The sequence below is a fragment of the Chiloscyllium punctatum genome, chromosome 15, assembly GCF_047496795.1.
Source record: "Chiloscyllium punctatum isolate Juve2018m chromosome 15, sChiPun1.3, whole genome shotgun sequence".
NCBI lineage: Eukaryota > Metazoa > Chordata > Chondrichthyes > Orectolobiformes > Hemiscylliidae > Chiloscyllium > Chiloscyllium punctatum.
The window spans coordinates 79,788,421-79,813,844 of record NC_092753.1 but is presented as its reverse complement, the minus strand read 5'-3'; the positions used below and the strand labels follow the sequence as shown (position 1 = coordinate 79,813,844).

The 25,424-nt window shown below is 39.3% G+C and overlaps 1 protein-coding gene across 7 annotated transcripts in view; it reads left to right on the top strand.

Annotated features, from left to right (window-relative positions):
* Positions 1-25,424, top strand: part of itsn1 (intersectin 1 (SH3 domain protein)) — a 203,961-nt gene that overhangs the window by 116,686 nt on the left and 61,851 nt on the right. For 6 of the 7 annotated variants that reach the window (XM_072585590.1, XM_072585589.1, XM_072585594.1 and 3 more), the window contains exons 20-25: positions 3,599-3,831; positions 5,573-5,732; positions 7,221-7,426; positions 16,069-16,154; positions 19,732-19,785; positions 21,604-21,663. In XM_072585590.1, coding sequence (XP_072441691.1) covers positions 3,599-3,831; positions 5,573-5,732; positions 7,221-7,426; positions 16,069-16,154; positions 19,732-19,785; positions 21,604-21,663 — 799 coding nt within the window. The remainder of the gene's footprint in view (positions 1-3,598; positions 3,832-5,572; positions 5,733-7,220; positions 7,427-16,068; positions 16,155-19,731; positions 19,786-21,603; positions 21,664-25,424) is intronic. The other variant, XM_072585595.1, reaches the window with a different exon arrangement.

The window sequence follows — 25,424 nt, the reverse complement described above, 5'->3', positions numbered from 1 at the left end:
GACAAAACGAGTCCAGAAACCCTAGCCAGTCTCCCCTACATCAAAGACATTTCGGAAATGACTGCCAGACTACTCCGACCCCTTGGCATCATGGTAGCCCACCAACCCACTAAAACAGCAACTAATGAACTTGAAAGACCTGATACAGACAACAAGCAAAACTAATGTCACTTACAAAATACCGTGCAAGGACTGTAACAAACACTACATTGGACAAACAGGCAGAAAACTAGCCATCAGGATACATGAACACCAACTAGCCACAAAACTACATGACTCTCTCTCACTTAGTATCCTTACATTCAGATAAGGAAGGACACCACTTTGACTGGGACAACACATCCATCTTAGGACAAGCCAAACAGAGACACGCACAAGAATTCCTAGAAGCATGGCATTCCAACCAGAACTTGATCAACAAACACATCGAGTTAGACCCCATCTACCACCCCCTGAGAAAAAGAACAGGAAATGGCATCAACCCAAAGAAACGCAAACATATAAATAGAAAGCAGGAATCATGTACAGTGCTTCGCCTGGAGGCCCACTGAAGATATTACCTAGTAGGGTGACAAAATATCTGGAAATGAACCTTCTAGCTCAGCGAGCAAACCTACGTCCAGAGCCATACAGTTATAGTACCATCTGCACTGAGTTTTAATTTTTGATTTCCTTCCATGCACCATGTGGCAGAACAACGACCTGGGTCAGATTTTAAGTGTAATTGTGTCCTGTAATGGATCTGCGGGTCTGGGCATCCCCCAGTGCCCCAGTTCTAACTGTTTAAGAAAGCATTTTAAAATCCTGTTTTACTTTGAATTGCTAATGAGATTTTGTAACTTTTGTTTTACTGCCCTTTTTTGATCATTTGCTTTCATGTTGGAGGTTAAAGGGGAATGGGTAAGTCAGTTGCAGAATTATTGGGGAGTGGGGTTAATTTCTTTTGTGTACTTGCATAGTTTTCTTTGCACTAAACGGACTTGTGAAATTATGTCCTAGGCCACTGGTTATCATGGCGACATCAAATTATGTTTTAAAGTTTGGGATTTTTATTTCAATTGGGTTTGCATTCTGAGATTCCAAACACTTTCTTTTCTGTAAAACTAGGAATCAATGTCATTAGGTACGATGAATATTCTACTTAGTATGGCCAGCTGTTGGTGCTTAATGTTCAAATGAATTATTGATTACTGGCACAGTGATATGTTTAGACTGACCTGAATGCTAATATTGTGTATCAATATTTGTATCTGGGTAGATAAAGGGAATTGTTTCAAAGGCGTTTGTTTTTGAACGTGGTTTTATTCAAGCTTTTCATAATGTGCATAACAGGACAATTTGTAAGGAATGCCAGTGTAATGCAGAAATGGCATTTTGTACTTATGATCGGAGATTGTTTAACAAGTGGATTCTTAATTGAATATGTTGCCATTGGAGATAAACCAGTTAAAGGTCAAGTCACCATAGCCTGACAGGGCCAAAAGGCTGCATACACTCATTAGAGGGAGATGATTCTGGTGGTTTAATTTGAGGGTCACTGCACCTAAAGTGATGGGAGAGTTTGAGAAGGTTGGACCTTCAAGGGACCAGGCAAGTGATGATTCACAGTTGACTGCCAAACTGTATTGAAATTCTAAACTAGATGTGATGTTTCTTCTACGTCAATGAATTGCCCTGAGAAATTAACCGGAGAATGGTGATCTACCACCTATTTTGTTGAGTTAGTATACTAAAAACCTACATCACAGTGTGCTTTGTTTTTTACCTACGACAAAGGACAGGGCCCTGTACGTTAATACTTCCAACCAAAAGCTTGTGACCTAAAGCAGAGATGGCGACTGGAAAGAGCATAGGGGATGCAGCAAATCATTGATACTCAGGGCAATTCGACAGCATTTGCTAAATAATCCTGAGCATGCAAAGAGCTACACTGGCAACTATTTTAAGGATGTCTGGCAGGTTCACAGTGTGGTGCACTTGCATGAGATGGAAGCTGCATCTTGATACTTAGGGTCCTGTCCTTTGTAGACAGAGAGCATGTAGACACATTGCTCCTTCTGCAATTCAACAAAGTAGGTGACAGCCATTTCCTAGTTCATTTCTCAGGGTTTTGACTAATCCAAAGCGAATTTAACTGGTTTAACATTTTAAACAAAGCTTGGCAATGAGCTGTTAGTCATCTAACTGCTGTATCCTCCTTTGGCAATATTTCTACCCAGGACAGCACACGTGCTAACCATTCTGTGCTGTCTTCCCATATAGTCTCAAGCATTTTCCATTTGCCTGGGTGTTTCTTGTAAAATGTCCTGATAAGTACAGACAAAAATCTTCAACAAAATGTCTTTGTTCACTCATGGATTCAAGTTCTATACGAGGAAACAAGGCATGTATCTGAAATCCAAATTTGAAGTGTAACTGTCTAAAGTAGTTGTAATGGTTCGAAATCAGTGAAGGCTGTACAGTTACACATTATTTGTGTCCTTGAGGCAAAGGGTGAAATTTTGTTTTCATCAGTTTAATTGTCTTGATTGAAGTTTGATTTATAGTTCTGAGCAGTTGGATCTTCAACAAAATTGCTATCCATTTAACATGAAGGGTAATTCTCAGAGGCTTGGCAACTGCCCTTGTAATGGGAATGCCATTATTGTGAACTGCTAACTTTCTCATCGGGAATGGAGCTACCATCTCTTATTCTTTTTACCACATTTAGAAATGCAAAAACTAACAATGTGGCAATTAGGGGCAAATGCAGATAGGCATGAGTAGATGCTTCTAGTCAGATTCAGTAAATTAATACTTGGAAACAAATGATTTGTTCAGAGTTAATTTGTGTTTGGGTGTTTTAACAACTGGAAATTTGACCTCGGGTACTAAGGCATATTCATCATATTCAAAAAGCTAAATGTGGTGGTGATGAGATTGGAATGGTGCCTCTTACTGTGCTCAGTGGTGCATGTCTGTGATGTCTACCTGTTACACTGCTAGCATTTCTCAAAGTCTGAGAATTACCCCTCTCCTACACATACGTGTGTGGACACAAACGTCCTTTATTGATTTTGCACCCATGTGTATTAAGTATCAAAGTATGTAGATTTTCATGATTTCTCAGTCGTCAGGATACCAACTGTTTGCATATCTGTGCACTATCCTTATTTGGAAATTAAAAAAAGACTTATTACAGGAAAATGAGGATCCTAAAAAAAACTTCAGAAATGTTAAATTGTAATTCAGATATGATAGCTGAGCTTTAGCCGGCAGCTGCACACTATGCCTCACTAACATTGGTTCCAGATAGGATGTTTTTACCAAATTAAGACATGCTGTCACTCTGGTACCTGAGGAACAAAATAGTGCTTTTGCTTTCCAATCAATTATTTTTATGATCTCTGCATATTTGTCAAGCATCAGACAGAGATACATCAAAACACTTCCTTTCCAGTCAAAAGCATACACTGTTTTTACAAATTAACTGCAGTAGACTAAATTCTTGGATAAAGCTATGAGTTCATTTTCGGGCAAACTCTAGTCTGCTTAGTTTGACATACTTCATGTTTTGAGGTATAGGCCCATGCCAACGGTACAAAATTGTTTTTGACAGGTGGATGAAAGTCAGACTGGAGAACCGGGATGGCTTGGAGGTGAACTCAAAGGGAAAACTGGATGGTTTCCTGCTAACTACGCAGAGAAGATTCCAGAGAATGAAGTGCCACCGAATTTGCAGTCGGGAGCAAAGCTGACTGCAAAGATTGCGCCTCATACAGTGGCTGCAAGTGTTGTGCAACCAGCAACAGAGCCTGCGATGTCCTCCAATTGGGCAGATTTTAGCTCAACGTAGGTACAAGTGTGTAGTTTTCAGCTTTCTCAAATATAACTGCTATTATTTAATTAAGGCTGCAATATCTTGGTGTATAACAAGTATATTTTTCCTTGAATGAATGTGCACAGATGGTTAAGTGCAAATTAAGCAATCATTTGACGTCAAAAGGTACTTTCGTTGGCACGTAAGCTTTACAAAAGCTAAAAATATTACTGCAGCCTTTGCACTATATTTTCTCGCATTACAATTTATTTTGTTATACTGTCAGGAATTGTGATATCCCTTTCAACACCCCTTTAAAGTCTTGCTAGGATATGGTTCAAGAGTAACACAACCCATTGTTAACTTGAGTAGTTGAAGACTTATTGTGTGACTGATGATTCGCATGAGATCCAGAATGAGCTCCTACTTTAACCAGGTCTTTTTCTTCATGGTCCCTGCTCAGTTACTCTTTTGGGAAGTGGTCTAAGTAAGTCCTAAGTTGGCATCATCTAATTATTTTTGAGTTTGGGTGGTCTTTAGATTCCAGGTTCTTTTCCAACTCCAGGTCATTTTGGAAAAATAAAATATTTCTATTATTTTAAGGGTGTGACAGTTATTCATAGACTTTGACATGCATAACTGCATGTTTTTCAAGGAAAAAAAGTTGTGCTTTTAACTGAAATATTAATGATTTTCATTATGACTTCTTTTAAATCATTTGCTAAAATTTAAAATAGCAATATTGTTTCATGCTGCAGTTAAAGCTGTCCAGGTCAGTCTTGCATCATTCTCAGAGTAACCATGTTTAGAAAATCCCTTTAGCTCTTTTACCTTCAGTTCAATGATAGAAGTTCAAAATTGAAACAACAAGTGGTAGCCTAATTGCAAAAAAACAGTTAAATGCAAATAAATCATGTGATGGATGCAATAAGTCAAAGCTTGACCAAATCTGTATGAATGTTACATGTGTAAGAGTTTGAAATCCTTGGCTCTGTGTTAAAATAAAATTGTCTTGAATGTTAATTTTCTTAGTTTTTCTATACTTTGGGCATACAGAACTGTCAAAATGCCAACCAGGAAATATTGCTGAATATGCTGTCACAGCTTTTGCTGTCATTAGGACCAATAAAAGAAAACCAAATTTCAAGAGGAACAAAATTTATATTGCACAAAGGCTGCGAGTTAAAAAGAGATGTATCTAGGCATTGTACCTTTATCAGTTAAGCAGAATCTTTGGTGCTCATGTATTTTCCATGGCAAAGCCACTGCTAAACAATGTTGATTTGCCAACCAATTAGCACCTCACTCCTCACACACAGTTTTGTTCCTTTTGATATTTGGTGGTATTGCATCTGTACATAAGCTGCAGCACATCTTTTATCAGTAATTCTTCAGTTCTGTATTACCAAGTCACTGGTTTGAGCACTGAAATAAAAGGAGAAAGTGAGGACTGCAGATGCTACAGATTAGAATCGAGAGTATGCTGTTGGAAAAGCACAGCAGGTCAGGCAGCATCCGAGGAACAGAAGAAGAGACGTTTTGGGCAAAAGCCTTTCATTCCTGATGAAGGGCTTTTGCTTGAAACATTGATTTTCCTGCTCCTTGGATGCTGTCTGACTTGCTGTGCTTTTCCAGCACCATTCTAATCTTGATTCTGATGTCCTCCCCTGTAAACCAAAGTTGGAATAAGACCGTTTTGACATTGATTTATTTTTCAAAAAAGATTGTATAGCAAAGCAGCTTTTCAACTCTTGTTCTTTTGTTTTCACTTAGATGGCCCACAACAGGCAGTGAGAAGCCAGAGAGCGATAATTGGGATGCCTGGGCCACACAGCCATCACTAACTGTTCCTAGCACAGGGCAACCTCGGCAGAGATCCGCTTTTACCCCTGCCACTGTATCTGGATCATCTCCATCACCTGTATTAGGACAGGTAAGTAGCGAATACAAAAGGGCACTTCATCTTGCCATAGTTTATGTGTGAAATATTGTTACATGTTAAAGTGATCGGATAAAATATCACAGTGTGCAAACACAGTTGAAGTTCATCAGTATTGTAGACTCAAGTTCAGTGAAGAATGAGAAAGAAGTCTGTTTATTGGCTGACGGGTCCTTTAGATACTCAGGTCAACTCTTGGCATCATGGGTTCAGAGTGAAAGAATACTAAATGGGATTTGTTGCTTAGACTGAAAAGGATTGGCTGTATTTAATGCAAATGCAAATTTTTAAATATTGAAAACATGGAAGCGACTATTCTTTATCCATCTGATTTGTACCTTATCGGATTGGTTGGTGGTGCTGGATCTTGGGTGTCGGAACACTTAACCATTTAAATTGCCCTGTGTTACAAGTCTAAGCATAAACATTCACCCAAATGTTTGTTGTAACATTCTATGGAATTCTGCCAGTGCAATCTTGGTGATCCCTGAAAACTGGGCAGTTTATCCAGATGCATTTAGTGACCGTTTGATTCGGGGATATGCAGCCTGGAAAGAGTCATGTGGAAAATCCTAAGCCCATCTCTGGTTTGTGTAACTTTCAAAGATTGTCACCCTGCTTAATCCAAGGTTACTCTGAGCTATGTTTCCCACTGCTAACCCTTTGAGTGGTGTGTCTCTTAGATATCAGGTGAAGAGAAGATTGTTTGCTTGTGATGCAGACTCGACTGCAAGAGTAGTATATAAATTTGAGCAAGATAAGGGAGGGAAATGTAACCAATGAATTGTATCCCTGCAAGAGACTAAACAGAAATGTGGAGAAAATTGAAAACCGCTTAAGAACTTCAAACTGTTATTTTTATCTTTGGCGAGTTTAAAATAATACATTATTTTTCCTCCTCCATTGCAATAAGCATTTCATGTTTCCCTGTTATGTTTTGCATTGATCAAGGTGTTGTATTGAATTGTATACATTTAACAATTAATGGAATTACTTAAAACAAAAATTACTTAAAGTACAACTTCATCTTAATTTTGAGAGTTTGATTTTTTTTTGTCCATAATTCATTCATAAAACCTGATTTTGAATTTTGTGACCCAAATTAATACTCAAATGTTGCCCATCAGGCTTGACGGGATTGTGACGAAAGTAGTCAATGAAATTAAATCCATATTTTGATCCACTACTTAATTAGATTCCCTTCTTTTAAAGCAGGTGGTGTCAACTGTGGCTTGTGTGGCCCTCGAAGTTTGGGAAGGGCTCTGCTTAGTCAGTGGAAGACTACTCACTAATTATTTTTAAATTTCCATAAATTGTCTGTTGAACCATCATGTAAAAGTGTTCAAGTACTTGAGCAATATTGCTTTTCCGTATGTCATTCAATTGTACTGGACTGTTCGTTCTTGGGGTGATCAGTAAATATTCAAACAAAGTCAGAACTGGAATACTGCATGTGACTTTCTTTGTCAAATTATTTGCCAGGGAGAGAAGGTTGAGGGACTTCAAGCGCAAGCATTATATCCTTGGAGGGCAAAGAAGGATAATCACCTCAACTTCAACAAAAATGACATAATTACAGTTTTGGAACAGCAGGATATGTGGTGGTTTGGAGAGGTTCATGGACAGAAGGGCTGGTTCCCCAAATCCTATGTAAAACTCATTTCAGGACCTGTAAGAAAATCCATCAGGTATGTTTGCTTGGATTTCTTTGTATTAACTGTACTTATTTGTTTCCTCTTCCTTGATGCTGGCCTGATTGCCATATAAATATGACAGAGATCAGCCTAAAATTATCTCTTAAAATTGGGAACTTACCTGTAGCAATTTTTGCTGTTTGATTATCTCGCATTTTTTTTTTGAAGAAATCCCCAATATGTTTGGGTTACAAGTTGTAATCTTTTGTCTAAATATAGTTAGTCACTTGTGAATAACTTTGAGTTTTAATGAAATCAGAACTAAAACAGTGAATGGTGGTTTAACATCCGACAAAGCAAGATGGAATCACATTGAATGCAACTCACAAAGATAAATGAGTAGCATTTCAAAGAGAAAGGTTGGTTAATATTCCAGGTACAGAGAGCTCAATGTTTGAGTCCTTTTAATGAGATATAGCTTTCATGTACTCTGAAACCCAGATCTACCTCACTACCACCCATGTGATGCTAAATTATCAGGCAGTTTTTATGACATATGAGACTGGATGAGCAGCAATTTCCTCTATTTAAATATTACAAGGATTGAAGTCATTATTCTCAATCCCGTTCCAAAATCCGTAACTGCTATTAATTCCATCCCTCTCCTGGGCAGAATTATCAAGTTAAAACTCTTTGTTTGCAAGTGTGGTGCCATATTTGATAGTGAGATGAGCCTCCACCTCATTCGTTTCACCACTTGCTTCCATAATTTTCCGAGATTTTGCCTTTGTCTCAAGTAAACTGCTCCTGTGATTTGTAACTTCAGACTCCGCTATTTCAATGCACTCTGGCTGGTGTCTCACATTCTACCTTATGCATGTTTTTTTTCTTTGTTGGGAAAGCAATATCGTTAATTGGTATGGCGTAGAACTGTTGTCTAGAACTGCTGCATTCTTTGGTGTGTCAGGATACCCACAATACTGTTAAGAAATTCTAGGATTTCGACCCAGTGACACGAAAGGAACAGAGATGGTTATATAGCTTTTGAGGGATTCTTATAGGCCCTGGTGTTCACATGCTACCCTTGATCTTCTGGGGGATATAGATTACAGGTTGATGAGGTACTGTTATACGACCCTTAGCAAGCCCCTGATCAAGCTTAAACTTGATTCTCAACTTCCAAATTCTTCCAATTATTATCTCCCCCAGTCACCACTTCTGAGGTCTCTGCATTCTTATTCTGTTCTTTAGTTAGTCCTTAATTTTAATTGCTTTATCATTGGTAGCCTACCTTTGGTTACCTTGGCTCCAGGCTTTGCAATAACCCCATAAACAACTCCATTTTCCTACCTTGCTTTCTTCCTTTAAAACAATCCTTAAAATATACCTCTTTGACCAAGCTTTTGGTTAATAGCTTAGCTGGATTGGTGCCACATGTTGGAATCAACTCCAGTGATCCACAAAACTACAAATTAACTTTTTTTTTGAATGTTGGTTTGTTGACTCCCACATTGCATCCATTAAAAAGTGTTCATTTATGAGTGTGCATGAAAACCTACTGTAATTGTTAGATAAGCATAATATTCTGAGATTCTGAAGCTTGTATGGCTTAGTGTGTTTGTTATTTTATATCCTCCTTTGGAGGAGTGAGAATGGAAGCAGTTTTCCTTTGCTATTTGTGTCAGATGCCATTTTTTGAGGTCGACCTCCAGGTCTGAATGGCTGAAGATTTGACCTAATTGATCACTACATTTTTTTTCTGGAGACTTGGAAACTGTGACATGTATGTGTTACATTATGGCCATACTAATCTATATTGTGAAAATCTGCGATTGTCACATTAGAACTTTGGTATATCTGGCAATTCTTTAAGCTGGAAGTGGGATCCATGCATTCGAAGTATTTTGGAACGAGGTGGTCTCCTCTCCCTTTGTGCTACCCAGTGCAATGAACCTTTTTTGCTATGTGTAATAAACTTGTATTTTCCAATTCATAGCTTACTGATTTACTCTTGTTAACATTTAATTATTTAAGTATGCTTTTATAATTAAGACCTTTTTTCAATATTTTCTAATCAACCCATTCAAAGATGTTGTTACACTCCTCTGGAGCAGGTGAGACTTGAACCCATGCCTCCTGCTCGCGATGCAACCGCTGCATCACAAATATTGAGATATCTATCAAATTCTGGGCACTTGATTTCAGGGTGAAGTGCTAGTCAATATTAAATCGTCTGATTGGGATTACTTGTAGTTTATTGCTCTCTGCTATTAACTTCTGGAGTTGTACTAGAGAGCTGAAATATAATATGTGCTATCAGAGTGCACTGAGTGAAACATGAAGCTGTAAAATGCAGATGACTTAAGTTAAACAAATGTCATGCATAAGTTTGCTTGAAGTCATTACACAAGGAGCTCCACAAGGAATGATTTAAGAGCCCAGATTCCATATGTGGTAGTTAGAATACATTTGGAAGCAATCTGTCTTCACTCACTAGTTTCTTAGAATTTTCCGAGAGGATAGATAAATTGGCAGATGCAGACCATCCGCGGCACAGGGTAGGGAGAGATTTTGGATTTCCAGGGCTGAGACACCATCTCCGAAGCTTCAAGTTCCAACATAGGAACATGCTTAAAATTTTGAAGCGCTGATATTTTTCAAACATACTGCCAATGAAGTGTTTATTGGAACTGAAGAATGTGTGATCATTGCCCACAGCCATAGCCTTTCCATTTGATCATGCCTGTCTTTCAGTAGTTTAGCCAGATTTATGACAAACTATACAGACTTCAAACTTGGAAATGACAGAGTAGATGAATTACTAAGCCATTAGGCCCTTGAAGCATATTCTGTTGTTCAACAAGATCATGGCTGATCTGGTTATGTTCTTAATTCCTCTGTCCTGTCTGCTTATCAGAGGGCCAGTGCAGGCTTGATGGGCTGAATGGCTTTTCTCTGTAGGGATTCTATGAAGATAAAATAGAATAAACCAGGCAGTTTACTACACTACGAATGTAAAGTTTTTTTAAACATGTCTTAACATATCCCATTCATCCCAAGAATTATCCTTCATGCATTCCAAAGGCACCCCTTTGACAGTGATGAAAGTTTACTACCTCTAACATTTCCTGTATGCTTAATTGAACTGTGACTTCTACTTCCAGTCTAGAAAATCTGAGCCTATAGCTGGAGTTTTCATATACCTGAGTTTAAATGTACTTGACTTTATTAAGTTCTTCAGAGTTTTTCCAAACACTTGAGTTCAAGGTACTGTCTATTTTCTGTCTTCTCCCTTTCCCAGGAGTGCTGCTTTACACACCCATCAGCACCAATACTTATGCAAAACTGCCCCAAACAAACATTTTATTTATATAAGTTATTGCTGTTTCCTCTGAGCTTTAAAAACATGCAGAAGTTTCTAACTAACATCTTAATGCATAATTGTTTACCTTGCCTGGTTGTGAAGTAAAAGCCCATTCATCCTGAAACTTGCTGCTATTCATGTTTTAAAATAAATTACTGGCTACAGAAGCCCTTTGAAGTTAATCATCAATCTCTTTGAACATCCAAAAGAAATTTGAGTCATTAATTTTTTAAAAATCCCAAATTACAAATAAATGATACTAAAAGGAACACATCCACCATCCCAATATTGGCAATGTCAGAATCAAAGGCATTGAAGATGAACATAATATTTTTTAAAATGTGGGCATCACTGACTGGCCAACACTTATTGTCCAGCCTACGTTGCACATGAGAAGGACGTTTTCTTCTCGAGGTTGGTGAATCTTTGGTATTCCGTACGTCCAGATGATTAAGGAAGTTCAATATTCAGATCAAGCTATTTGTTGATAGATTTTCAATTATTAAGAACCACAATAAATGTGTGGGCAGCATGGGAAATGGCATTGAGGTTGGTGATCAGTCATGATCTAGAGTAGCACAGCTGTAGGACCTACTTCTGTGTTCCATACACAGTATTTCACGTTTAAATCAGAGGTTGAATATTTTAGTCTAGTAGTTCAAAACTGCCTGAAAAATCAATTAAAATGGTCAAGACGTTGAGGATGTTAAGTTACACACTATCTGCAGAAAATGTGACTTGTTGTCCAACAGGTCTCTACTGTGTCCTGTTTTTGTTCGTTAACTTCACAACACTCACTCCTCCTAAGATAATGAAAAGAATCAAGACTTAATGCAATGCACTGGTGGGCAACTGGAAGCTGATGAACTAAAATACAGCCCAAAGAATGTAGTGTAATATCGGCCAGGCACAGTTTATCCTTCTTGCAAGGATGCCTGCCTTGAAGTTTTCCTCCTCTCTCTACAAGAATCTCAGGGAGTCCCTCTCCCATTGCAACTCCCAGGCCATTTCCTCTGCCCTGAAGCTACTCTATGCTATTTTCTCCCCACCCCCACCCTCCTCTAGCTTATCTCTCCACCATCAGGCTCACTGCCTTTATTCCTGATGAAGGGCTTTTGCCCGAAACGTTGATTTCGAAGCTCCTTGGATGCTGCCTGAACTGCTATGCTCTTCCAGCACCACTAATCCAGAATCCGGTTTCCAGCATCTGCAGTCATTGTTTTTACCACAGCAGATTATCCTCCTACTTGACTTCACCCAGAATTTTGAAAATGGAATTGAGTATCACATTGAGTCAGAGTCATAGAGATGTACAGCACGGAAACAGACCCTTCGGTCCAACCCGTCCATGCCGACCAGATCTCCCAACCCAATCTAGTCACACCTGCCAGCATCCGGCCCATATCCCTCCAAACCTTTCCTATTCATATCCTCATCCAAATGCTTCTGAAATGTTGCAATTGTACCGGCCTCCTCCACATCCTCTGGCAGCTCATTCCATACACGTACCACCCTCTGCGTGAAAAGGTTGCCCCTTAGGTCTCTTTTATATCTTTCCCCTCTCACCCTAAACCGATGCCCTCTAGTTCTGGACTCCCCGACCCTAGGGAAAAGACTTTGCCTATTTATCCTATCCATGCCCCTCATAATTTTGTAAACCTCTATAAGGTCACCCCTCAGTCTCTGACGCTCCAGGGAAAACAGCACCAGCCTGTTCAGCCTCCCCCGTAGCTCAGATCCTCCAACCCTGGCAACATCGTTGTAAATCTTTTCTGAACCCTTTCAAGTTTCACAACATCTTTCCGATAGGAAGGAGACCAGAATTGCACACAATATTCCAACAGTGGCCTAACCAATGTCCTGTACAGCCGCAACATGACCTCCCAACTCCTGTACTCAATACTCTGACCAATAAAGGAAAACATACCAAATGTCTTCTTCACTATCCTATCTACCTGCGACTCCATTTTTAAGGAGCTATGAACCTGCACTCCAAGGTCTCTTTGTTCAGCCACACTCCCTAGGACCTTAGCATTAAGTGTAGAGGTCCTGCTAAGATTTGCTTTCCCAAAATGCAGTACCTTGCATTTATCTGAATTCAACTCGATCTGCCAGTTCTCAGCCCATTGGCCCATCTGGTCCAGATCATGTTGTAATCTGAGGTAACCCTCTTCGCTGTCCACTACACCTCCAATTTTGGTGTAATCTGCAAACTTACTTACTGTACTACTTATGCTAGCATCCAAAACATTTATGTGAATGACAAAAAGTATAGGGCCCAGCACCGATCCTTGCGGCACTCCACTGGTCACAGGCCTCCAGTCTGAAAAACAACCCTCCACCACCACCCTCTATCTTCTACCTTTGAGCCAGTTCTGTATCCAAATGGCTAGTTCTCCTTGTATTCCATGAGATCTAGCCTTGTTAATCAGTCTCCCATGGGGAACCTTGTCGAACACCTTACTGGAGTCCATATAGATCACATCTACTGCTCTACCCTCATCAATCTTCTTTGTTGCTTCTTCAAAAAAATTCAATCAAGTTTTGTGAGACATGATTTCCCACACACAAAGCCATGTTGACTATCCCTAATCAGTCCTTGCCTTTCCAAATACATGTACATCCTGTCCCTCAGGATTCCGTCCAACAACTTGCCCACCACTGAGGTCAGGCTCACCGGTCTATAGTTCCCTTGCTTGTCGTTACCGCCCTTCTTAAACAATGGCACCACGTTTGCCAACCTCCGGTCTTCTGGCACCTCACCTGTGACTATCGGTGATACAAATATCTCAGCAAGAGGCCCAGCAATCACTTCTCCAGCTTCCCACAGTGTTCTCAGGTACACCTGATCAGGTCCTGGGGATTTATTCACTTTTAACCGTTTCAAGACATCCAGCACTTCCTCTTCTGTAATCTGGACATTTGCAAGATGTCACCATCTACTTCCCTACATCTATATCTTCCATATCCTTTTCCACAGTAAATACTGATGCAAAATATTCATTTCGTATCTCCCCCATTTTCTTTGGCTCCACACAAAGGCCGCCTTGCTGATCTTTTAGGGGCCCTATTCTCTCCCTAGTTACCCTTTTGTCCTTAATATATTTGTAAAAACCCTTTGGATTCTCCTTAATTCTATTTGCCAAAGCTATCTCATGTCCCCGTTTTGCCCTCCTGATTTCCCTCTTGAGGATGCTCCTACTTTCTTTATACTCTAAGGACTCACTCGATCTATCCTGTCTGTACCTGACATATGCTTCCTTCTTTTTTCTTAACCAAACCCTCCATTTCTTTAGTCATCTAGCATTCCCTATACCTATTATCCTTCCCTTTCACCCTGACAGGAATATACTTTTTCTGGATTCTTGTTATCTCAATTCTGAAGGCGTCCCATTTGCCAGCCGTCCCTTTTCCTGCGAACATCTGCCTCCAATCTGCTTTTGAAAGTTCTTGCCTAATACCGTCAAAATTGGCCTTTCTCTAATTTAGAACTTCAACTTTTAGATCTGGTCTATCCTTTTCCATCACTATTTTAAAACAAATAGAATTATGGTCGCTGGCCCCAAAGTACTCCCCTACTGACACCTCAGTCACCTGCCCTGCCTTATTTCCCAAGAGTGGGTCAAGTGTTGCACCTTCTCTAGTAGGTACATCCACATACTGAATCAGAAAATTGTCTTGTACACACTTAAGAAATTCCTCGCCATTTAAACCTTTAACACTATGGCAGTCTCAGTCGATTTTTGGAAAGTTAAAATCCCCTACCATAACTACCCTATTATTCTTACAGATAGCTGAGATCTCCCGACAAGTTTGTTTCTCAATTTCCCTCTGACTATTTGGGAGGGGGGGGGTATATAATACACTCCCAATAAGGTGATCATCCCTTTCTTATTTCTCAGTTCCACCCAAATAACTTCCCTGGATGTATTTCCAGGAATATTCTCCCTCAGCACAGCTGTAATGCTATCCCTTATCAAAAATGCCGCTCCCCTTCCTCTCTTGCCTCCCTTTCTATCCTTCCTGTAGCATTTGTATCCTGGAGATCAAGTATATGAGATTAAGATTTTCATTCTGCCCTCTCACCCAACTTGTTTGTTCACAAAGGAATTGAGTATTTGAATAAGTCATAGGTAACAACAAATACTTCATTTTCAATACTGTACTAAAAAGCATTGACATGTTTTTAAATCATTAGTTTGGATGCTTGGATAGAGTTTGGAGAGAGAGTACTGTAGGATGGTAAGCTTTTCAGAATGTGGGTTTGTTAGTAAATAGGCCGTACTTTCCAAAGAAAATGCATTGTCAGGCTATCTGAGAAAACAGCATATTGATCTATTTGGCACAGTTGAAAGTCAATATCAATTTTCAAAACAATTTCTAATTGTGAAAACATTTTTCAAGCAGCTTATTTTTCAATTAGTGTCCAATTGTGTTCATACTAGACTGCTTGTTTATTTGAATGTTTTCTGAACACAAGGAAAAGATTTAGAATTCAAGTCTTTTCTGGACTTGGAAGAAAATGAAGCTTTTGATTGAGACTGAAAGTTCTCTACTATGTTGAGTAAATGGATAATTGACTCACTTAAAGGAGCACAGAACAAATTGGACATTATAGATACTGATTTGTTGTGAAATTTTGGGTGTCTGTTGCCATGGTCTGATATGCGTTTGTGTCTCTGATCTCTTGAAAACAGCAGTCAACAGACCTTAATCAGAAGCAGGTGCTGAATGAATGTTTGGCACTTCTCTGCATTGAGCTAAATTTCAGTACCACAGATGGCTTTGAGAGCAGAAGGTTGGGAGTAAATTGTCAACCTCCTTGTTAACAAGATCAGTATGTGGTCGTGATGCATAAATTAAAGGGCAAGATTAAAGTAATGGAGGCCTCTTACTCGCAGAGTATCTTAACGAATATGTTTTAGATAAATGTATTTTCATAATTTGATTTGTAAGATTTTTTAAGCAAAGCAATCTTTTTGAGGCACTTATTTTCAAAACTTGTGCTTTAACCCACAACTTAACAAATGTCATCAAAATTAAAGTTTAATTCTGCTGGTCCGAAGAGCAAAAATGAGTTGACAATCCAAGTCTTCTCCTCTCTGTTCTTGAAGTTGCAAATTGAAAGATGAATGAGCTGTTTATTGGTGATTACAATTAAGGTTTTTTTAATGTTTAAAGTTGTCGTTTTTGAACAAATTATAATAATGTTGGGGATTTTCATCTTTGGAACATCTGTAAAAGAAATATAACTCAGGATGTGAGAACATATATTTATCCTTTTCTTCTCTCAACTCCACACCCCCCCCCCCCCCCCACCCCCCTCAAATAGTGTGGATTCTACTTCTTCAGAAAGCCCTCCTAGCTTGAAGAGAATGACCACCCCACCTTCAAAGCTATCTGCTGCACATGGAGATGGTAAGTACACAACTGATGAAGTTAGCAGCATCAAGAAAAGCGAAGTCTTAATACTCGTCTTAAGCTTTAGTCTTCAGCCCACTGTGGTGACAGATTTAATATACAAAACTGAAGATGGTAGCACTGCAATCTAATAGTTAGCTCTTATGAGTTTTTATTTTTGTGAATTTATTACCTTGTAATGTCTGAGGTATTTACATTAAATAAGAGGTTTTAATTTGGTTGTTGTTTTAGTCCTCTTAACACGAAGATGAAAGATTTTACTGAAAACAAGCATATATAATTTATTGATTGTCCATATCTTTAAATACTAATAAGCCAATATTAAAATATTCTATTGATTTAAAAGTTATTTTGGAGGGTTGAAAAAGAGCGAAACCTTACTTTGGCAGTGACCCATCAGTTAAAAGCACAAAAAACATTTCCCTAAATTTGTGAAACAAGTGCTGACTTTAAAATACAAAATGTACTCTTTGCAAATATGTTCGGGCTGTTTAATTCCCCAGCCAGAATTAATTTGGTGCAAAATATTTTGTAAAAAGGAGTTTGTTTGAGATGTTTGAAGAATTACAAATTGTTAAGATAGCTCAAGCAATGTGTTTCAGTTGGCAGATGTAGGCTGATCATCAGCAGTGTACATTCAATTCCAGAGACACTTGTGGCTCCTAGTGGTATCCCTATCTCTGGGTCAGAAGGTCTGGGTGCAAAGTCCACCTTGTGGAGGTGTCATAAATGCCCAGAAAGTTGATTAAAATTAAAAATAAATCTGTCTGAATTGAGATGAGTACCAAAAACCATTTACTTAACTTTGGCTGAAATGTTGCTAATGTGAAAATTAATTGTAGTAGTTCATAACGATACTTTTGTTAACATCTGGAACCAGGGGGGAAAAAAATCACCTCCATCTCGAAGACTGTCTAAAAATATCACTGGGCATCACCAATCACCTAAAATCTTACCAAAGGCAGTGTTTTGTTTTTGAAAGTCCCACCCACTTTAGCAACAAGGATGCAACTTGGAAGTTAGTTTGCACTCATAATTTTTTTTAAATCACCCTTCATCTTGTGATGGGTTGTATCTGAGAAATATTTATCATTCAGCCTGGTAAAGATTTTAACCTCCAGACCCGACTTTAAAAGATGTTGCTTTTTATTTGTCTCAATTTTCCTTCCTCCTTTCTGCCTCCATTGCAAGCTATTCTGCTGCTTATAATTCGCAATACATTTTTTTTGTACTGAATAGATCATATTAAGCAACATGAAAATAGTTTGCAGGAGTGCAATCTAGTACCTGAAGGAATTTTAATTTGACTTTTAATTAGAACCAAGTTAAACATTTTATCTCACTGTTGGCAAATTCCATCATTTGGTAGCTCCCACATAGTGCTAATGCTGGCATTAACTACGGTTATTAATTGTACATGAATAATTTTTTAAAACTTCCATCAGTTGTGATACTAGATGATCCTCAGATGGAATAGGTCTAATTTCTTTGTCCTTCTATTCATCATGCATTTAACTAGATGAGCCGATATACTTGATGCTTAGAAAGGAGTTGGGTCAAAAAATGTATAAATTCTTCATTTGGAAGCCCTTTAATCGATTTATAACTGCATGTTTAAAGCCTCGTGCATAATTCAAGCATTTAGCTTCTATCCTTTCGGTCTGCCGCTCATGCTTCAACAATAGTTACAGTATCACATTGTTTACTTTCCTCTGTCCAATAGTCCTAGTCCAGTTACTATTCAGATTTTGTAGTGCTACTTAAAATTATTTTGTTGATTTTTTTTTCCTCTCTCTCAGTATGTCACAGCTTGCATTCCCCTGGCCTGTTTTTAAAAAGTTACCTGTGGAGCTTCACCATTTAGCAAAAGAACAAGAGAGTTGAATCATACTGCATGCAACTGTTGACAATACCCAAGCCAACATTAATAGGACTTAAAGTATAGATTTGCTATTGGATAATTTTAATACTTTTTGTAATCTGGCTGTAAATAATCCTCTAAGCCAATGTGCAAGTTGAGGTTTTAGCAAAACAAAATTCTGGCATTCTTCGACATAAAAATCCTTGAGAGTTTTGTTTGCTAGCCTGTGCCTACTTTTCAATAAAATCTGGAATTTGATAGTCTAAACATTGCACCTCCCCCAACCACCCCAGCTCCCCAACATGGTTGGGCCTACATGTAGCTCCAGACCCACAGCAGAATGATTGATTCTTAACTGCTGTCTGCGCAATTAAGAATGGATTGGTCCATGCATTGAGTACAGGAGTTGGGAGGTCATATTGAGGCTGTACAGAACATTGGTTCGGCCACTTTTGAAATATTGCATGCAATTCTGGTCTCTTTGCTATAGAAAGGATGTTATCAAACTAGAAAGGGTTATGAAAAGATTTGCAAGGATGTTGCCAGGATTGATGTTTGAGCTACTATGGGAATAGGTTGAATAGCCTGGGGCTATTTTTCCTGGAGCATGGGAAGCTGCGAGTTGACCTTACAGATGTTTACAAAATCATGAGGGGCATGGATAGGGTAAATAGGCAAGGAATTTTAGGGTGAGAGGAGAAAAAAATTTAAAGGGAGCAAAGGGGCAACTTTTTCACATGGATGGTGGTGCATGTACAGAATGAGCTGCCAGAGGAAGTAGTGGAGGCTGGTATGATAAGGGCATCTGGATGGGTATATCAATAGGAAGGATTCAGATGGATATGGGCCAAATGCTGGCAAATGCGATTAGATTAATTTAGGATATCTGGTTAGCATGGAGAAATTTGGACCGAAGGGTCTGTTTCCGTGTGTATATCTCTGATTCCCTCATCCTGTGAATAAAAAAAAATGTAGGGGAAACAACAAACTCATGAGTTGCTCAGCCATGTAGATTTTACACTCTTGAAACTGGTTTTAAAAATGTGAAGCTGCTGAAAGAAAAAAAAGTGCCTGCTTTTATCAACTTTCATTTGTGCCAGCCAGTTCCCTATCAAGATACATGCAATAACAATGCATTTTCTGCACTCTGATTCATGATTTTATGTATTGGAAATCTCAAAAGAAATTAATTCAAGACCATAATATTAAAAGCTGTTTTTCCAACTTCAAAGTGAAAAAAAAACGGTGAAGCACTAACCTCAAATTCTGGAATTTGATCTGCTGTGAAATTAGAAACAGTCCATTGAGTTTGTCCTGGCTAAAAATGAGCATGTTGGTTTGATTTTTAAAATATATTATCCTGAGTTGTAAATAATAGCATCATGAAATGTGATCCAAAACTGATTTCAAATAAAATATATCTTGTGGAGCCCCATGTAGTAAAAGTGTCTTTCTTGATCTCTATTCTGCAAAAGTCCCAAGTATTCACCCACAAGATATTATACAGTGATTATTTTCTCTTTTTCCCCCCAGTCAGGTTACTGCATTGTTGGTCTTGTTTTTTTCCCCTGTGTATTGTTAGCTTATAACATTGTATCACTATCACTACATTGTCATTGCTATTTTTGCTCATTTCTGTGCATCACTTTGACTCTTGTTGTCACTTTGCTTTATCATGCTGTACTGTTCTTTGTTTTCTGATGTCTGCTATAGAACCTTGCAGGGAGGAGGCTGCTCCGCCTCGACCTCCCTTTCTCCCAAGGAAAGGTACAGTAACTATCTCACTGACACTTCTAATGAATCAGTTGTAATTTTGTAGCCCACTTGGAATCTTTTTCTGATAAAATGTCCTTGACTTAGATGAGTTTGTTTGTAAGTAGTGTTTTGCATGAAAGATGAAATGCACTGACTGTCTTTTTAAGATAAATGTATTGTAAATATATTTATAACTTTGTATATTTTAAATATCAGTGTTAGAAATATGCCAAAATGCAGTGGTAGTATTTGTTTAAAAAGGTAATCGCATCATCAGGACTACACTTAAATTCATCTCTGACAGGTGAGACAATCGTGCTTTTGTTCTATTTAGTTGATAAAATTCTTCAAAAATGATTGAAGCTTGCACTGAAATAAAGTTAATAATAAAATTTCTCCTTGGACATGAGGAATGTGCAGGGGAACCGCATGCTTAACTCATTTGAAATGCTTAAGCACTCTCAACAAATTACAGATGGTAAATACCTCTGGGTATGTTGCTGGATGGATCAGAGAAATGCGCTTCTGTTTGAACTCAAAAAAAGCTTTGAATTAAAAGACTAAGCAGTATAAGCCACTCCAAATAGATGCACACACGCATGCAGCCCCACACACAACTTTTTACTACAAACTTTTGTCATGTTTCACCTTTGTCTTCTACAGGACAATGTTCGGAAAATTATCTGGGAAAGGTGGGTTCAGGGTACACACCTGTGCAGAACTCGAGGGAGAGTATGTGGGGGGGGGGAGAGGGAGAGGGAGAGGGAGAGGGAGAGGGAGAGGGAGAGGGAGAGGGAGAGGGAGAGGGAGAGGGAGAGGGAGAGGGAGAGGGAGAGGGAGAGGGAGAGGGAGAGGAGGCAGGCAGTTATTTGGAGATGGTCCCTGGGCTCCCATTGATGCCCAGGACTGTTCTCGGCGGCATTTCAGTAAGCCAAGTTCATTTGTAATCATTGTAAACAAAAGGCATGATCAGTGTTAGAAGCACTTCTTCGATATAATGTTTCTATCAGGACCTCGAGATCTCCTTCGTATAATCTGATATTCGGATAATCGAGGTTCCTCTGTAGCTGGTTCTGCAGGTCATGTTTTACATATGGACCTTTAGGGTTTTGTGTTTCCAAGATTGTTAACTTAAGTGTAAAGGAAACTGTCAAATTGTTTCTACATTTTTATCACACAGTGCATCTGTTTTTTTCATTTTGTTAAATTTCATTCCTCCCTTCCTGATCATATCTCCTTGCTGGGTTCCAGTTTCACCAGAGTAGCTTTGTTACATAAGGGTTGAATTAGGAACTTAGGTAGTGAGTGTTGACAAAGCAATGAATTACAGTCAAGCCAATCCACTCCTTGATTTTTTTTTCTCTGATCAGAGAATGCTGCATATAGTGATCAGAAACGTAAACCATTGACTGTTTTTCTACTCCTTAAGCTTGCAGCACTGAAACTAATTATAGCGCATGCCCCAGCCCAAGAATTGATCCTTCTACTTTATTAGCCTGCACATGTATCTGTAGACCCACTGTGTTGCTCTGGAAGATGTTTGCATGTGTTTTTACAAAATGAGATCAGGTCTTGTTTCAAGTGCTTTTGTTTTTAATTACCCCACTTCCAAACAGAACAATAATGTAGTGTCTTTGAATACCCATTAAGCACTTAAAGGAAATCAGAACCCAAAGTGCTGATGGCCGGCAACAGGCAAAGTTTAAAGATAAAAATTTGACTTGGCCAATAGCATTGTACACATATAATAATTAGGAAAATTATATTGCATTATATATTTGATGTACATCATTTAACATAATCAAACCAGAATGATCCTTGTTCATCTAGATTCCAATTTGAGGGTTCCTTGCCCTTCAGAGACGCTCTTTGCTGCTTCTGGTGGAGAAGGTGACTATAATTTTCTGCTTAAACATAGATGATGAAGTCTGCGTTTGTGAACAATATTACCACAGTGCATGTTTCTTTTGAATGTTATGGAACTACTTTGGTTCCATTGTGTTTTGTTTAACCGGGCAGGTTGCTTTATGCACTTGATGAAATGGATAAAAGGAAAATAATCAACTTGATAAATACAGTTTGAGAACGACAATGCATAACAAACTGATCTTGTGTATGAAGACAAAACTGCTAGTTAACAGAATTTTAAAGCTAAATTTTGTAAAGGTCTTCAGAATCTGCCCTTATTTGCCTTGCTTAGTTTTGGCCCTTCATGACTCTTGACATTGCACACATTGATTTTTGAATTGCACAAATGTATCTGTTCTCTCGTCTATAAGACATAGCAACATTGAAAAACCTAATCGGGGAAGCATTGTTATTTCAGCATAAGCTCCTGGAATTTCCTGCCTCTGAGTAGAGTGGATATGAGCAGTTTTTACACCCAAGGAACTTTGTGCGTTATTGATTTATACAGGGTTTAAACTGAGGTTTCCTCAGTTTTGGTGCTGTTTTCCATCCATGCTTGCTAATTCATGTAGTTCTAACTTTGTAATGTAAATTTACATTTGCATGAGGAATTTAAAAGAACAAAGGGGTGTGATGGGTGGTAGTTATAGGAAGGGAGAAATGTCTCAGATACAGTCACGTCAGTGGATTAACTCCAGGAAGAGTAAGAGAGGTAGGCAGGTAGTGCAGGAGTCTTCTGTGGTTATCCTAATTTCAAATAAGTATGCTGTTTTGGAAAATGTTGGGGGCGATGGATTCTTGGGGGAATGTAGCACAAATAGCCAGATTTCTGGTTTGGAGACTGGCTCTAATGCAATGAGGGATATGTTGGGTTCCAAGAGATTGATTGTGTTAGGGGACTCTCTTTTCAAGGCCAGCAGCGAAAAATCAGAATGGTGTGTTCCCTCCCTGGTGCCAGGATCAAGGATATCTCAGAGTGCAGGAGGGGAGAGGGCCCAGCAGGAGGTACACATTGGAACCAATGACAGAGGAAGGAAAAAGGTTGAGATTCTGAAGGGAGAATATAGAAAGTTAGGCAGGAATCTTAAAAGGAGGTGCTTGGGAGTAGTAATATCTGGATTACTCCCAGTGATATGAGTTAGTGAGGGTAGGAATAGGAAGGTAGAGCAGATGAATGCATGGCTGAGAGCTGGTGTATGGGAGAAGGATTCACATTTTTGGATCATTGGAATCTCTTCTGGGATAGAAGTGACCTGTACAAGAAGGACAGATAGCACCTGAATTGGAAGGGGCTAATACACTGGTAGGGAGATTTGCTAGTGCTGTTTGGGAGGATTTCAATTAGGAAGGTGGGGTTGGACCCAGGGAGATAGTAAACAGAGATCAATCTGAGACTGGTACAGTTGAGAAAAGAAACCAGTCAAACAGACAGGGCAGGCAGGGGCAAGGTATGATGAATAAATGAAACTGCATTCATTTCAATGCAAGAGGGCTAACAGGGAAGGCAGATGAACTCAGGGCATGGTTAGGAACATGGGGCTGGAATGTCATAGCAATTACAGAAACATGACTCGGGGATAGACAGGACTGGCAGCTTAATGTTCCAGGATACAAATGCTGCGGAAAGGGAGGCAAGAGAGGAGGGGGAGTGGCGTTTTTGATCAGGGATAGCATTACAGCTGTACTGAGGATATTTCTGGAAATACATCCAGGAAAGTTATTTGGGTCGAACTTAGAAATAGGAAAGGGATGATCACCTTATTGGGATTGTATTATAGACCCCCGAATAGTCAGAGGGAAATTGAGAAACAAACTTGTAAGGAGATCTCAGCTATCTGTAAGAATAATAGGGTGGTTATGGTCAGGGATTTTAACTTTCCAAACATAGACAGGGACTGCCAGAGTGTTAAAGGTTTAGATGGAGAGGAATTTTGTGTAGCATATACACGACAATTTTTTTGATTCAGTATGTGGTTGTACCGACTAGAGAAGGTGCAAAAGTTGACCTGCTCTTAGAAATAAGGCAGGTCAGGTGACTGAGGTGTTAGGTTAGGGGAGCACTTTGGGGCCAGCGACCATAATTCTATTCGTTTTAAAATAGTGATGGAAAAGAATAGACCAGATCTAAAAGTTGAAGTTCTAAATTGGGGAAAGGCCAATTTTGATGGTATTAGGCAAGAACTTTCCAGCTGTCCCTTTACCTGCGAACATCTGCACGCCCCCCCCCCCCCACCCACCCACCCACCCAAATCAGCTTTTGAAAGTGGGAAGCCTTTAGAAATGAAGTATCGAGAGTCCAGAGAAAGTCTGTTCCTGTTAGGGTGAAAGGAAATGCTGGGTGACTAAAGAAATTGAGGGGGTGAAGTAAAGGAAGGAAACCTATGTCTGGTATAGACAAGATAGATCGAGTGAATCTATAGAAGAGTATAAAGGCAGTAGGAGTATACTTAAGAGGGAAATCAGGAGGGCAAAAAGGGGACATGAGATAGCTTTGGCAAATAGAATTAAGGAGAATCCAAAGGATTTTTACAAATACATTAAAGGCAAAAGAGTAACTAGGGAGAGATTAGGGCCCCTCAAAGACCAGCAAGGCAGCCTTTATGTGGAGCCATAGGAGATGGGAAAGACACTGAATGAGTATTTTGCATCAATATTTATTTTGGAGAAGGACATGGAAGGTGGGAAACAGATGATGACATCTTGAAAAATATCCATATTACAGAGGAGGAAGCGGTGGATGTCTTGAAACACATAAAAGTGGATAAATCCTCAGGTCCTGATCAGGTGTACCCTAGAAGTCTGTGGGAAGCTAGAGAAGTGATTGCTGGGCCTCTTGCTGAGATATTTGTATCATCGATAGTCACAGGTGAGGTGCCAGAAGACTGGAATTTGGATAACGTGGTGCCACTGTTTAAGAAGGGTGGTAAGGACAAGCAAGGGAACTATAGACCAGTGAGCCTGACATTGGTGGTGGGCAAGTTGTTGGAGGGAATCCTGAGGGACAGGATGTACATGTATTTGGAAAGGCAAGGACTGATTAGGGATAGTCAACATGGCTTTGAGCGCGGGAAATCATGTCTCAAAACTTGATTGAGTTTTTTGAGGAATTAACAAAGAGGATTGATGAGGGCAGAGCGTTAGATGTGATTTATATGGACTTCAGTAAGGTGTTAGACAAGGTTCCTCATGGGAGACTGGTTAGCAAGATTAGATCTCATGGAATGCAGGGAGAATTAGCCATTTGGATACAGAACTGACTGAAAGGTAGAAGACAGAGGATGGTGGTGGAGGGTTGTTTTTCAGACTGGAGGCCTGTGACCAGTGGAGTGCCACAAGGAATGGTGCTGGTTCCCCTACTTTTCGTTATTTATATAAATGATTTGGCTGTGAGCATAGGAGGTATAGTTTAGTAAATTTGCAGATGACACCAAAATTGAGGTGTAGTGAACAGTGAAGAGAGTTACCTCAGATTACAACAGGACCTTGACCAGGTGGGCCAGTGGGCTGAGAAGTGGCAGATGGAGTTTGATTCGGATAATTGTGAGGTGCTGCATTTTGGGAAAGCAAATCTTAGCAGGACTTATACACTTAATGGTAAGGTCCTAGGGAGTGTTTCTGAACAAAGAGATCTTGGAGTACAGATTTATAGCTCCTTGAAAGTAGAGTCATAGGTAGATAGGATACTGAAGGGGAGGTCATGTTGCAGCTGTACAGGACATTGGTTAGGCCACTTTTGGAATATT